Here is a 16,592-nt window from a genome sequence, read left to right on the forward strand (position 1 = left end):
AAATACGCTTGGTAAATATTTTCCATAACAATACTTTGTTAGATTGCTTTTTCTGTCAAATCTAGATTTCCTCTAAACAGACTAATAAAATATCACTGCTTGATTTAAAATATCTTGCACCACAGATTTGTATGAAACTAGTACTTATAAATAACTCATAATAATATGTTTATTTTTTTAACTTATTTTTCGCAACAGTTGCATTGGAAATTACTTTGCATCCTGGAAACGTATATTAGAGAGGAGATTTTTTAAAGCAATTTGTTGACTGAAGTCGCCTTTCAATGTAGTTACCAAAATCGTGTTACTTCTTGATATGGACCAGTGGCAGGAGCCTATAAAGTGGAACGGTTGGAGCCACATAAAAAATGAAGGTGAGCGTTTAAAAAAATGTGTGATTGAAAATATTTTCCGTCGTTATTTTGGTGTAATTCTAAAATATTCAATATGGTGAAAGTTTTCTTCAGTAATTAGAAGACGTGTAACGTAAACTTCAATACCAGTTAATTTTATACTTTATGTTTCTAATTGGGAACAACTCCTCACCAAATATGGGACTAACGAGGAGCATGCCCAAAAAAGAGACGAAGGCTGTAAAATAAATTCCCAACGGTAACCCTTTTGGAGTGATGTTTTACACACGTTCCCAATTAGTAACGGTCATTTCCCTGCATAAGTGGGAAAATCTGTAAAAATCATTAGTGTTTTACATTTTATTGGAATTATAATAAGAACTTTATTGCTAGTTAATAATAAACATCTCACTTCAGTGGCAATACCACAAATTCAGCTTTAAAAGAAACAGGTGAGCTTTGTAAGTTGAGATAGTTGATATTGGCACTTAATTGCATATAGTATAAAAGAATAAACTTCCATTTTTGACAAAGAACTTAGAATACAAAATATCCTCAGCACAAAAATACAACCATCGTTCTAAAATACATGTATTATCCTAAGTTAGGGAATATACCAAGGTACTTGGTATTTGTCACTCTAATTGCTAACTTATATAGAGCAATACATATGAAACACACGTATAAAGTGTAAACAATCAAAAGACATTCAGCTGTTTTAAACATGATATGTAAACACTCATTTGATCCAAGTTGAATTTTTGAATACGCCATAAAATTTGTTTATTTTATTTTGAAATTTTATTACTTCCCGCCATGGCTGATTCGTAAGTTTTATTTTGTTAATATTTTAATAATAAATTCATCTCATAACAAGATTAAATTAATTAAAGTAAATTTTACAATATTCACAATCGATGTCTTTCCATTTCCTCCGCAGTGTTTAACTTCTAACATTCATACTCGCTGTAACCACCAACTACCAACCTGTACTTTTTCGTAATCAGATAAATATCCGAACTATATTACTTTGATATAATAGTCACGGTGTTTGACTCACTACGACTACAGAAGTAGATGAGATAAGTAGTAAAGTTGTGATTGGTGAAATGAACATTTGAAAACCAAATCTGTTACGTGTTATACGTATCTAATTATTGGGATGATAAGAATAAATCTTATCAATTTGATCAAATTTAAAATCTTTTAACATTATTCCTCACATACGAAAACAATGACACTGTCTTTTACATATACCCAAACATAATCAAACCAAGTCATCATGCAAACTGTGTTTATATCACATTACTCGTACACTAATCTTGAATCCAGCAATAGATATATGTGTAGTTCTTAAGATTACGAATAATTCTTGTCGATTAACATTGGATGTGTCCTTACTAAATATAATCTTGACCAGTTTCACTCATCCATTCCAAAGACACAAGGTTCATTATCAAAAACTCAATCGAACTTGCGAATGTTTTAGGTTATCATTTCAATTTTAGGCTCTTCGTAAACAGCAGTTCTCTACAGTCACGAACAAAAGCATTCTGAGCTCAGAAAATTGGCTTTGAGCCCAAGTTAACAGAACAAGGATTTTCGTTAACTTGGGGGTTGGGTTAATTAATAAGGGCTTAGTAAATTTACCAAGTATCAAACCATTTTCTCCATCCTTTGATAGAGGAAATAAGATAGCGTACGCTAGTCCACCATCTCGCACAGTAAAAGCCCCTAGGCACAAACGTAGGCAGCCACACCTATCGATGATTCAAAGTATGAACAGGGTGACCCGGGACCTCAAATTTCAAACTTTGCTTTGTCAAGCACAAAGCTGAGGCAATAAAGAGGAAGAACAAAGAAGGGTAACATTGTCAAGCACTGTTGGGGTCTCAAAAGAGACTTCGTTATCCGATCAGGATACAAAGGACATTGGTTGACCTTTACTTTTGACCTTTGGATATTTAGTGTGGAAAACAAAGCGGGACATGAAAATGAATTTCACCACATTCCGGACAGGCATAACGTTCAAACGGTCTTTTCATTCCTAAAATTAAACAGAGATTATATGTTTATTTGCTTGAGAAATTTTTACTTGTTATGGAATAACAATATTTTTCCTAGTTTCCTTTAGTAACGTGGTTCAACCAATGACTATACAGTTTGTTGGTTTTAAATAATTATCGTCATTCAAATATCACTGAAACTTTGAACTATTTATATGACTAGAAATAAGTATTTTACAATGTCCACAGATGGATAAACAGTAAAATTGTATCATAAATTAAAGAAAATTATTGTATTTTAAAGACATTCCACAACTTATTGTGGGAAGAATACATTTCAAACCTATTTAATTAGTATCTTGTTTTTTTGTTGTTTTTTTATTATTTCTATCAAATAGGGTTCTTTTAGGTAAATGGGTAAGAACGGGATAACAAAGGTAAGTAATGGGGTCTTCTTGGTATTACGGAATAGTCTTAGTTCTGTGAATTTAAAAAACTAAATCTAAAAACTCAGGTGCTATAGTGAAATGGAGACCAAGAAATCGGAACAGATGGACGGGGACTCTTCAGGCAGCAGTTCCGAGGACGAGGAAGACTTCACCTGGATGACGCAACAGACACAGCCTCAGCAGGACATCCCCCCGGAGTACTGGCACATGCAGAAACTTATTAAATACCTCAAGGTCAGTAAATTAGTGTCTTATGTTTTCACAATCGTTAATATAGTCAAGTCATTCGTTGTCTTTTTATATTACACTTTGGATTGATAAGTTGCCCGCTTATGAAAATAATAATGAAGGGTAAGTATTCTAAACTACTTACTGCTGACCCCCTTACTCTGGTTGTCACCAAACAACAAACAAGTTATTTTAGAACTTTAGCCTAGGAATAAGACAGTCTTACTTTATATTTCGCTCATAAAATAGCTGACTATTGGTTTGATTTTAAATTACAATTTCTGTATACAATTCAGTTTAATGCGTTGTTTACTTAGAGTTATTAGAACACTCTGTCTGGTGACCGAGGTCCCAAAAGTTTATAGACCATTACCAATATACTCCCATTACACATACTCCCACACCAGTCTTACTACCTGCCTGCTGACACCACATGTTATCTCTAAATACTCTGTCTGGTGAGCCGAGGTCCTAGAAGATTATAGACCATTACCAATATACTCCCATTACACATACTCCCACACCAGTCTTACTACCTGCCTGCTGACACCACATGTTATCTCCAAATACTCTGACTGGTGAGCCGAGGTCCTAGAAGATTATAAACCATTACCAATATACTCCCATTACACATACTCCCACACCAGTCTTACTACCTGCCTGCTGACACCACTTGTAATCTCCAAATACTCTGTCTGGTGAGCCGCGGTCCTAGAAGATTATAGACCATTACCAATATACTCCCATTACACATACTCCCACACTAGTCTTACTACCTGCCTGCTGACACCACATGTTATCTCCAAATACTCTGTCTGGTAAGCCGAGGTCCTAGAAGATTATAGACCATTACCAATTTACTTCCATTACACATACTCCCCTACCAGTCTTACTACCTGCCTGCTGACACCACATGTTATCTCCAAATACTCTGACTGGTGAGCCGAGGTCCTAGAAGATTATAGACCATTACCAATATACTCACATTACACATACTCCCACACTAGTCTTACTACCTGCCTGCTCACACCACATGTTATCTCCTAATACTCTGTCTGGTGAGCCGAGGTCCTAGAAGATTATAGACCATTACCAATATACTCCCACACTAGTCTTACTACCTGCCTGCTCACACCACTTGTTATCTCCTAATACTCTGTCTGGTGAGCCGAGGTCCTAGAAGATTATAGACCATTACCAATATACTCCCATTACACATACTCCCACACCATTCTTACTACCTGCCTGCTGACACCACTTGTTATCTCCAAATACTCTGTCTGGTGAGCCGAGGTCCTAGAAGATTATAGACCATTACCAATATACTCACATTACACATACTCCCACACCAGTCTTACTACCTGCCTGCTGACACCACTTGTTATCTCCAAATACTCCGTCTGGTGAGTCGAGGTCCTAGAAGATTATAGACCATTACCAATTTACTCCCATTACACATACTCCCCCACCAGTCTTACTACCTGCCTGCTGACACCACATGTTATCTCCAAATACTCTGTCTGGTGAGCCGAGGTCCTAGAAGATTATAGACCATTACCAATATACTCCCATTACACATACTCCCACACTAGTCTTACTACCTGCCTGCTCACACCACATGTTATCTCCTAATACTCTGTCTGGTGAGCCGAGGTCCTAGAAGATTATAGACCATTACCAATATACTCCCATTACACATACTCCGACACCATTCTTACTACCTGCCTGCTGACACCACTTGTTATCTCCAAATACTCTGTCTGGTGAGCCGAGGTCCTAGAAGATTATAGACCATTACCAATATACTCACATTACACATACTCCCACATCAGTCTTACTACCTGCCTGCTGACACCACTTGTTATCTCCAAATACTCCGTCTGGTGAGTCGAGGTCCTAGAAGATTATAGACCATTACCAATTTACTCCCATTACACATACTCCCCCACCAGTCTTACTACCTGCCTGCTGACACCACATGTTATCTCCAAATACTCTGTCTGGTGAGCCGAGGTCCTAGAAGATTATAGACCATTACCAATATACTCCCATTACACATACTCCCACACTAGTCTTACTACCTGCCTGCTCACACCACATGTTATCTCCTAATACTCTGTCTGGTGAGCCGAGGTCCTAGAAGATTATAGACCATTACCAATATACTCCCATTACACATACTCCCACACCAGTCTTACTACCTGCCTGCTAACACCACTTGTTATCTCCAAATACTCTGTCTGGTGAGCCGAGGTCCTAGAAGATTATAGACCATTATCAATATACTCCCATTACACATACTCCCACTCCAGTCTTACTACCTGCCAGTCTTACTACAATGACTCTACAATGGTATGATATACATCAGTATTGACGTGCTGTAGGGCAGCACACCAAGCACGACCGCTCTGGTGCTAGGATGCCTCAACGACTACGACCTGGACTCTGAGTTTATGCAGCTGGCAATCCGTGAAATGAATACCCTGGAGGTTCTGGTCAACCTGCTGGAGACCAGTGACCGAGACTTCAGGTGCAAGGTGAGCATTCCAGCAGCATTCTCACTCTTAAATTATAGTTGAAACAGAAACTCTGCCATACATTGCAATCCAACTATTGTATCCCTGTGCAATCAAGTTTGGTCCGTTTGAAATAATATATATGTTCTGTACCTAATTACAAGAACTACAACGGCATTGCAGTTATATTTTGTATGATTTCACAACAAATAGCTTTCTTTGAAATTAAATTTAGATTTTGGATACAGTTCAACACTTATTAATGACTGTCTGATCACGATTTTTTACTCCACTAACCATGTACAGTCTAAGATTGCTTAATGTTGAAGTTGATGTTAAGATATAGCTTTATACGTCGAAAGTTTGTAAACCAAATTTATTTCTAGGGTTTGCAACTCCATTTTGGTCCCTTTTTCATGTTTGTTATTTATGAAAGTGCTTTAGTTTTTATATTTAAGTCATGAGGCATACATGTCCCTAATTTCAACTTCTTGGAATATAGGAAAGTTGGGGAACTGTTGTTGAGTAAATGAGAGCTTTGCCTATTGTGTGTGTGTGTGTGTGTGTGTGTGTGTGTGTGTGTGTGTGTGTGTGTGTGTGTGTGTGTGTGTGTGTGTGTGTGTGTGTGTGTTGTGTGTGTGTGTGTGTGTGTGTGTGTGTGTGTGTGTGTGTGTGTGTGTGTGTGTGTGTGTGTGTGTGTGTGTGTGTGTGTGTGTGTGTGTGTGTGTGTGTGTGATTCGATGTTTATTTAAATAAAATTCGGCTGTTGCCATTCATTCAAATTTAATTCATGTATATATAAAACCATGTCAAAGATCGGCAGATACATTCATATTTTAAGCAACTTTTCCACAATTTTAGCTAAATCATACCGTCATCAAAAATAATCACAGTCAAGTTGTTGAATAAGCTCAATGCTACCCAAGAGACCGTCTAAGGCCGACCTTGAATTCTTTTAAATGGGCGGGAGGTGAGAGACGATTGTCACGGGCAGACCACTAGTTAGGAACCCAAGGTTTGCTATACCGGATAGAAGACTCCAAATTGACATCCCACTTTGCGGTCTATACGAGTGAAAGTACTAGCTTCTAAATACTGATACCACAATATTTTCCTACCTTTTTAGAGCCTATTATTTCCGTTTTAATCTACCTAAATACTGAAGTAATCCATTTTCATCCGTAACAACTTCAATTCTATTAGAATGAAGACTTGTTCGTACATTACATACCGTGTTTTTATCATTTTGTCAACGCTTGCCCAGAAACTGGCGCTGAGTATCCTGGCACGTGTGACGCAACACGTGGTAATCCAGCATGAGGTGACCAACTTGGGCATCATTCCGCTGTTAGTCAAACTGCTGGTGGACCCGGCACGTGACCTGCAGCGACTGGCGGCCGCCGTCATAGCCAACGTCGCCAAACTGAAGAAGAGCAGCAAGCTGGTGCGGACCTGCGGTGGTATACCTGTCCTGGTAAGTGCGTTATTTACTTCACGTACTACATGTAACAACTGCATTAGGATCTCTGCTGCTCTAGTGAGACAAAATTAATCAAGCTTCCTTCTTCAATGCTACAGAGAGAAGTAAGATTAGTTCTTACCGTTTCAATGCTGCAAATACATCATGAGACTTGTATATTATTTAGTGCTATACACGTCAAACACAAATGTTCTTTATAAGCAAAAGATAAGTCGAACACCGATCTAACTGTATGTGTATAGCCGTTTGTCATGACCCATATAATACAAGGGATGTTATTAATTAGAACCTTTACACTTGAAATGTTAACGTGACAAATTTTAAAATTGTAATATCCCCTGTAATTTACCTTAATTGACGGTAAAATAGATCTTTACACGTTTATTTTTCCATGATGCGAGATCCTGAACTTACACAAAACTAATGTTTTTTACTGGATATCTGGATTCTGAGGTAAAATGGAAAATAAAAATTCATTTACTGATGAAATAAAACCTAACGTTTCAAATTTTTATTTAGTTTGGACCTTTGCGTTGTGTCGAATGCATTTTCTGAATATTTCTGTGTTCTTCAGGTACACTTGCTGGACATCAAGGAGTCAATCCTGAAGAAACCCAAGGCCCAGCAGACTATCGACGGCGCAGAGGAGATGGAGGTAGCTTTGGACGCTGCTCGGGCCTTGTGGTCGCTCTCACAATCGAACCGCAACAAAGAGTACATGCAGAAGGCTGGCATCATCGGACTGCTGCCGAAGCTACTCAAGGCTAAAGATGAGAACATCGTGGTGCAGACTATGGGGATGCTGCAGAATTGTGGGAACCTGGTCGGTTGGAAGTTGCGAGAGGAATAGTTATTTAGCGATGTGTTCTCTGTAATCTAGTTTTACGGTTGGACCCGAAAATTACTCAAACTCATACAAACTCAAACATAAAAAAATAAATAAAACTAACAAATTATAAATTCTGTAAGTTGAGAATCAAAGAGATTGTGTTGTTATTAATTGTACTACTTAAATTTTCTCGCTGAGAACAATATGAGTTTGTAGTGTATTAGTAGCGTTATAGCATGGTAACATTATTCAAACAAGAATTTGGCCCAAACCATTTTAAATTTATATTAATTTAAAAGTGACACTGACTACATAGATTATGATTACTTACAGTGGAATAGAAATTTTGATTCAGTATGACACGCAATTATCACCGCAGTAGGTTTTCTAATAAAATATATATGTAAGGTAAAATTTAATTTTACCTCACAAAAATTTATGAGAAAAAAAGGAATAGGCAGGAAATAGATGGTGGTAGGAATAGTCAGGAAAGGAGGATATATAAAGGAACAAGTAATTACGAAAGACCTCTCTTTTGTCTACGCGATTATCAGACATGAACTATGTGAATAAACAACCATGCAATTCCGTAAAAAAACCTTGTTTGCGCAGTTTACACAGGTTGCTTACCGCATAATGGATACTGTCAAAGTAGCCAAAAACTGTTAAGAAGCCTCTGTGGAACTAAATTCAATGTCACGTGAATGTACATATTATCAAGGTGACATTATGAAAGATCATTTTATAACCTGTTGATATACTCTGACAGTATTGAAAACTTAGTTAAAATAAATTATATTAACAAATGTTTTTTTTTTTTCAGCCAAAATTCCAAGTGGCAATACAAACCCTAGACTTAGTTGAAGACATTGTTCGTTTGTTCAGCTCCTCAAACAACATGGAATTAAAAAAGTTGTGTGCTATGGCAATATTCAAGGTGAATATTCATATATTGTAATTTTCCTGTCTTTTAACATTCAAATGCAGTGTTGTAAATACTTAAAATTTGTCAATTCCTTGCTTCCAGCATTCGGAGGACGAAAAGATACGCAAGCTGGTACACATACATCACGGCCTGACTCCATTGATCAAGCTGCTGCAGCAGGACATCATACTGATGGATAGGGATCTGCTGGCAGCTGTCACCGGCGCTGTTTGGAAGTTGTCTTTCAGCGTCCAGAACGTCCTCAGGTTCGACCAGCTCAACACAATTCCTAGACTGGTCTCTCTGCTATCATATGACGACGAAACTGTGAGTAAACCACCACAGAAGGAGGCCCTTTACGGCTAGTCCCAGAATGGTGACAATTGTGAAGGCTGAAATAACATTACTAAAAGTGAAGGACTGTTCCAATGCAGGTTTTGGTGCATGTGGTTGGAGCACTAGCAGAATGCTGCAAGTTAGAACACAATGCTGCCGTGCTACAGCGGGCCGGCGGTATCAAACCGTTGGTTCTGCTGCTGAACCTCACCAACCAAGCGCTGCTGGCCAACACCGCCCATGTGCTGGGCCAGTGCGCCTGGGACCTCAAATGCATGGAGGAGATGGAGGAGCACGACGCCGTCCGCCTTATCTGGTCTCTGCTCAAGAACTCGTCGACCAAAGTGCAGGCGAACGCCGCCTGGGCTCTGGTCCCTTGCATTCAGAACGCTACGGTAGGTTATTGAAAAATACACTGATACTCAAAACACCAACACGGAACCAACATTAAACATACCCTTAAACAAAACGTACACAGTTCGTTTCAACTTTTTTGTATATCTGGCTCTACACGACAAGCACTCGTAGCACAAATCAGGAAATAATATTTAAATAACAGATTTTAACTAATTACCTACGTAATTAACTGCTAAAAATAATAAGAATGTGTACGTCCTATAGCTAGTCATAATAAGTCTACCTCCCAGACATGAGGATGTGGATCTGTATTTATCAAACTCAATACGCAATGAAACATAATGACTACATGTAATACAAAATGTAATGGCATACAAATTAAACGCTTGAAGGTGGACTTGCAGAAAAATAATGTATTAATATTAATAATAGTCAATCAACCAACTTATATCTGAAATGTGTTGATTTCATTTTGTATTTCAACGTATTATGAAACGCTTTAACAAAAATAACAAAGAAATACGCCATTTTGGTACTAGCGTAGATCTATATCAGATCCTAACGGTGGTAATACGTCGATTCTCATCTACCAAAACTCAGCTATTTGTCTAGTTTTTATCTAATATCTAGATACTTTATTTCTGTTATCTTTATACTTTATATATTGTTGCCAGAGCCAGCAACATTGCTACTAAAATGTAATTAATTATTTATATTTTGCTAATGCCTGTTGATTGGCGATTAATAAAAGGCCCAAAAGCAATGCATTATTTATTTCTATACCATAAAAAAGGCATATTTCAAAACTAAAATATTGATATTTATGACAAGTGATAGTCTTTTCAGGGACTGTATCTGTATAGGAACCTATGGATATCGTGCGAAGCTTTGTCGGTGATACAGAACTGATGATGAAACTTCTACAATTCCCTGACACTCACGTGGTGGCCTGTATTTGTGCTGCTCTAGCGAAGATTGCAATACTTCACAAAGTTTGTGTCTGTGCAGGACTCCGGGGAGATGGTGCGAAGCTTTGTCGGTGGTATAGAACTGATAGTGAAGCTTCTACAATCTCCTGATACTCGCGTGGTGGCCTGTATCTGTGCTGCTCTAGCGAAGATTGCTATACTTCACAAAGTTTGTGTTTGTGCAGGACTCCGGGGAGATGGTGCGAAGCTTTTTCGGTGGTATGGTGGTATAGAACTGATAGTGAAGCTTCTACAATCTCCTGACACTCACGTGGTGGCCTGTATTTGTGCTGCTCTAGCGAAGATTGCAATACTTCACAAAGTTTGTGTCTGTGCAGGACTCCGGGGAGATGGTGCGAAGCTTTGTCGGTGGTATAGAACTGATAGTGAAGCTTCTACAATCTCCTGATACTCGCGTGGTGGCCTGTATTTGTGCTGCTCTAGCGAAGATTGCTATACTTCACAAAGTTTGTGTTTGTGCAGGACTCCGGGGAGATGGTGCGAAGCTTTGTCGGTGGTATAGAACTGATAGTGAAGCTTCTACAATCTCCTGATACTCGCGTGGTGGCCTGTATCTGTGCTGCTCTAGCGAAGATTGCTATACTTCACAAAGTTTGTGTCTGTGCAGGACTCCGGGGAGATGGTGCGAAGCTTTGTCGGTGGTATAGAACTGATAGTGAAGCTTCTACAATCTCCTGATACTCGCGTGGTGGCCTGTATCTGTGCTGCTCTAGCGAAGGTAGCGACGGACCAGGAGAACTTGGCAGTAGTCACGGATCTCGGAGTAGTTCCCATACTCGCCAAGCTTGTCCACACAGCAGTTAGTAATTTTCAGCTAAATGAGTTCCTTTTTTCGTTTAAAAACAGTTATTTTATTTGTACTTATTGATGCTAACCCAGGTTAACAGTGGTTAGTTATTAAGTTACAATGAGTGAAATGATGTTTCAGTATGTCTTTTGCTGTTTACTTATTTTTTATATTCATTGATTACACCTTATCATACAATTTGAAAATCTACTTGACGATGATTGATGCTCTATTAATCGGTTAGTAAAATGTGCTAATATACTGATTTGGTAATATAATTATGTTGATTGAGAGGCAACCTTTACCTAAGTTTGTGCGAATATAAACTAAACTCCACCTTTCTTAAAGAACCAAACAGTTCTACAAATTATGTTAAATTTTAAAATCAGTACAATGATAACCTTAGATTTCTATGTAATTTTAACATGTAGTAACTATCATTTTAGCTACTAGTTATAAAACTGGTACAAACTTTAAGAAGAACTTTTAAATTTTAAACACAATAACATTAATTACTTACAATAAAAGTCTATTATAGGATAACTAGGTGATATTAATTCTTGGTCAACTATATCGAATAGGAAAAGGAAATAAAACAAAAATGAAAAAAGGTGAACGGTATTACAATGAGTTACAATCGTTTGTGTACGGTCCTTGTTTCTTTTGCCCACATGCTTTCGTTTCATATAGAAATCGGAGCTTAATCTCAAAACAATAACATAGCGAGAACTGCACCAAAAACACAGTTGCGCTTAAAAACGCTTAAAAACACACGTACAAAGACACGGGAAATTGCTCTTGAGGCGATGAATAACTAATGAAAAGAGGTAAAAACTGGTGCAATCGCCCAGAAGTTAATTGCCTATGACTGATTGTACTGGACTCTTGGCATAATCCTCAATCCTCAAGTCTATCGCTTTCGATGTTTGATTATTTTGTGTACTAGTTTATTCCAATTAAACAGGCCACCCAAAAAGGCTTCAGTAAACCATGGTGGTATACAAGCCTCTTATAATATTATCTCACATACAAAATAAAACGACTACCATGTTTAAATATGTGTATTTTTAAATGTGTTTTCCTTGTTCCATGGACATTCTTAAAAGGTTATCATATAAACTTAAATTATTTCTTAATTTGGCTTAATACCTTTAGCAACTGTTTGATTAAATTATTCAAAAGATTAAAAACATGTTTTGAGTAAATTGGATACATAATAATGGTTACATTATTTAATTATATCGCTTTATAAACGGAGGTGTTTTCTTCCATCTAATTTTTTTAAACTTGTAGTTCTCATAGCTTTAACGTTTTTCTGCTTCCAAAACTAAGCATAGGGTTACGTTTTAGAAGTGTAGCATTAAATTGAATCCAGTTGTGCTTTGCTAATGAAACTTTGATCATAACTATTTTAGAATATTGAAATTCATATAACTGTACTTAAATGATAAACAAAAAACGATGTATCTTATTTTATGAAAGCTTATTTTTTGAAGCAGTTTCTATGACATTTGCTACCCTCTAGCATTTGTATAAAGAATTGTGAATGTCAGCTTCTTTTCTTTTTATTAATTAGAACTATCAAGTTTAATTAATATGTTTGGGGGTTCAGACCCATTGAAAGTTATCCATACTTACTAAAACTGTAATGTAAAATACAATGGTAGTAAAAAAGTTCAAGAAATTTATCGAAATTTCATAGCAGTTTTACAATTTTGGCGAAATATTCATTTTTTTATTAAAAACCTAAAATAATTTTCTCTGGGATTGCGTGAGTAATAAAAATGCTTAATTTCCGTATTTGAGTCATATTTATGTTTTATTACCACTCACAAAATAATGTAACACTCGGTCATGGCCTATCTGTACATGAAGACAAATAATAAAATAAATTAAAACATATCTGTGCAGGATAATGAATTCCTCCAAGAACACCTCGCATCGGCGATAGCAAACTGTTGCAACTGGGGCAAAAACTGTTTCGAGTTCGGGCGTCTCGAGGCTGTGACCCCCCTGATGAACTTCCTGTACGACGGCAACGACCGTGTGCAAGCGACCACCATAGAGGCACTCAGCCAGCTGTCTACAGATCCCTTCAACTGCATCACCCTGCACCAGAGTCAGGTCGTACCGGTATGTGGGGGCATTCTCGGATATGAATATTGAACATGCTTGAGTGTTTGGCAAACTTTAATTTTAATTAGTGCTATGGACTTCCTTAACAATGCAAGTGTTGCAGCTTACAGAATTCAACAAAACTGGAGTTTCCATCATTTGTATTGAAACTCTTCATTTATAACTGCTATCTGAAGTTATAAAACCGTGTATTTAAATTTTACTCCATATATCATAGTAGTAGTCAGTATACACAAGCGCAAAGGTGGTAATAATTTTAATTTAAGTTTGTATTGTGTTTACTATATGTTTGTATTGTTGGGAAATATAAATACGTATTTTTGTATTTCCTTATCACTGTGAATATAAACCGTTTTATGTGACCATATGACCATTAATCTCGTCTGGAATTCGATGCTATCGCAGACTTGACTCATGGAACAGATCTTAAAAAAGTCGACGACGAAAAAGGTCAGGATGAACTCTTTACATCTTTTCGACATCAGAGACACCTAGGCTACACCATATAAAAATATAGAATATAAACAAGTTGGTGACAATGACAATATCTTTTCTCCTAGATTACGCTCTTCGAAACTTCACTTCCCTGGCTCCCAGTGCTGTGTAATGTAGTTCCACACAATATTCGGGTGTAAAGAGACATTACACTCAGGGAGTGTATTAAAAACCTATCTGCCTCACAACTCCCCATTATTAAAATGTCTTTCTCCCACTCTAATTTAGTCACTTTGGACATTAATTGTTCACTATATTAATTACAGAATAGTTTTTAACATGTTTTATAACATTTCAGTAAACTCACAAGTATTATGAAATAAAATGGATAAATTATTTATAAATAAATAAAATTGACCACAGGGGCATACACAGGAGTATTTCAAGAGTTACAATCCATTTCAAATTTCTTTTCTTTTTTTGTAATACTGGACTGCTATTAGACAGTCTAATAAATAGTATATATGTTACTAGTAGACTACGTATGTTATTTTGTTTTAGCTGCTGATCAAGGCAGCCGGTTCCAGCGATAGGAAGAAGCAGCAAGCGGCGGCGAAATGCCTCACAAACATCCGAAAGTTGGCTCTGGCTGCAGATAAAGTGAAAACCAAACAAACCCAACAATGAGAATCTCTTAAATTTTACGTTTAAGCTTAAGGATAGGTATTAGTGTCCTGATTAGGTACAAAACAATATTTATAAACAGGAAAAAATTGAGATTTTAAGCGATGGCGTATGTTACAAAACTACGGTTTTAAAATATGGTAACTTTATTTATAAAATTCTACTAGCATCTTTTAAAGACCCTGATCAGATACAACGGTGATATGTTATTATTTCTGTTATAAAAATGTGACGAACGCATATTTGTTTAGCTCATTATAAACTGAAACATTCAAACTATATGTAATAAACGACGTACAGAAGTAATAGTTTCTTTTCTTAATCAAACCTTGTTCATCGTATAGATGTCATTCACTGGTCATCAAAAAGGTCATCGTTGCCTTCCACAATTGGATGTGCGCTGGTGAAAATGTCTCCAATAGAAAAATTCAAATAAGTATGAGATAAATAAATTTACTGCTTTTAAATTTAAGTTCTCTACCTGTTTTTAAATAAAGTAGCATTTTACTCTACAGCCAAAAGCTGGAACTTCATAGTACTTAATTTATGTATGGTTACTGTTGTATTATGTATTTATTAATACCATATATTAATTCTAGAATCTAGATAGTTTATTAAATATGTTTACTCACTGCCTCCTTATATAAATACGCAGGGAAGGAAAGTGACAACTTCTAAAGTGTTGAAAGTATAAATTTATTTCTGAGGGAAAACAACATCCATTTTCTTCTTAACTGAATAATTAATTATGACATTAAATTAAAACATTACTTAAATACTCGTAAATTATATTCCAATAATACGCTGAAATTCTTAAAATATCAAGTACTTAAGATGGAGTTATTTACTTTAAATTATACCAAAATGACTATGTGTTCATTCTTGTCCATACATATTTAAAATTTACTACGTTGTGCATATGTCTCTTTTTTATAAAAAAAGCACCTGCTACAACTTTGTTAATAAGTTGGACCATAATTTAATTTCACCTCTTTAAAGTAACATTTGACACCAAAATGTTGGCGTTGTTAACGACTCAGATATAGAAAATTATCACAGAAGCTACATGTGGCTCCTTAATTAATGTAATTAGACTTCAGAAACGCGTACTTAAGGAGCTTGCAACACACTGTTTGTCAAAATAACATTGACACCAAAGTGTTACCTACAGAAGTATGACTTCGCGTTGAATCGTGTTTTAACTCTTTTCGCCCTGTACTGAATATAAAGGATGTTCTCAAGGGGCATATGAGTGGCCATTAAAGTGGCCAGCACAGCACTGCTTATCCTCCGCCATCTCGGACTGTGTTTTCCAGTTCCAGTGTCCTTCTTAGTCGAATCGCAAAAAATAGACATTACCAGATTCCAGGAACGCATTAGTGGTACAGTCAAGTTATACGTCCTACAACAGCTGACGAGGCATCTGTAAACAGCTTAGGACCTGACGAATGTTACAAGTGAAATGGCGGCCGGCTAGCAAAAGCTAAATGCGTGACCACTGATGTGGGGCATTCGACCTGTAAAATAAAAATTGAAAATATTGTTCAAGTTATTTCCAAATACAGTTTTCCACTGTACCTAAGCTTAATAGTGTGTTATTTCTATAGAAAAAATTTCCTTCACTTCTTATATGGTAATGTAGCAAGCGCTCCATATCAGAACCAGGATAAGGTTATGCCTTAATAATGGTGATAGTGAACATGTAAAAGTAAAAAACTAGCAACAACAAAACCAATAGCCGCACATCCAATAAACCTATTCCAGCGCAATATAAACGAGCTAGCAGTAGGTCTGGTTTCATACATATAGAATTACTCAGATGGTGTCAAACCTATTTTAGACCACACCGTTATTTGGAACAGCTAAATATAAGACTAGTAGACAGAATTCAATAATAAATCATAGTAGGCAAGATGACAGACAATAGAATGTATTTCATACTGTCTTACCTCAAGTTCATAATATAGATATTCATCAACTAGAATCTTGTTGATCTTAATAAACAAAATAACAGTAAAAAAAACTGCAAGACATAACAAAAGGCAAATTTTTGTAGATTAATGCCCAAACGGATACATCCTC

At 36.7% G+C, this 16,592-nt stretch overlaps 1 protein-coding gene across 1 annotated transcript; it reads left to right on the forward strand.

The window, feature by feature from the left end:
• Nucleotides 1–1,090: 1,090 nt before the first annotated feature.
• Nucleotides 1,091–14,816, forward strand: LOC124355018 (outer dynein arm-docking complex subunit 2-like). Its single transcript, XM_046805890.1, has 11 exons — nucleotides 1,091–1,180; nucleotides 2,874–3,042; nucleotides 5,421–5,573; nucleotides 6,817–7,026; nucleotides 7,607–7,855; nucleotides 8,685–8,798; nucleotides 8,889–9,113; nucleotides 9,221–9,517; nucleotides 11,076–11,264; nucleotides 13,167–13,388; nucleotides 14,388–14,816. Exons 1-11 carry the CDS (start codon nucleotides 1,170–1,172, stop codon nucleotides 14,511–14,513), a joined length of 1,965 nt encoding a protein of 654 aa, XP_046661846.1. The 5' UTR covers nucleotides 1,091–1,169; the 3' UTR covers nucleotides 14,514–14,816.
• Nucleotides 14,817–16,592: the final 1,776 nt, after the last annotated feature.

Source organism: Homalodisca vitripennis, chromosome 2 (genome assembly GCF_021130785.1).
Source record: "Homalodisca vitripennis isolate AUS2020 chromosome 2, UT_GWSS_2.1, whole genome shotgun sequence".
Lineage (NCBI taxonomy): Eukaryota > Metazoa > Arthropoda > Insecta > Hemiptera > Cicadellidae > Homalodisca > Homalodisca vitripennis.

Bases quoted from the DNA above. Each gene is read 5' to 3' on its own strand.
- LOC124355018 (XM_046805890.1), top strand. The intron at 7,027-7,606 runs GTAAGTGCGTTA...TGTGTTCTTCAG, and splicing joins GCGGTGGTATACCTGTCCTG to GTACACTTGCTGGACATCAA. The intron at 7,856-8,684 runs GTCGGTTGGAAG...TTTTTTTTTCAG, and splicing joins TGCAGAATTGTGGGAACCTG to CCAAAATTCCAAGTGGCAAT.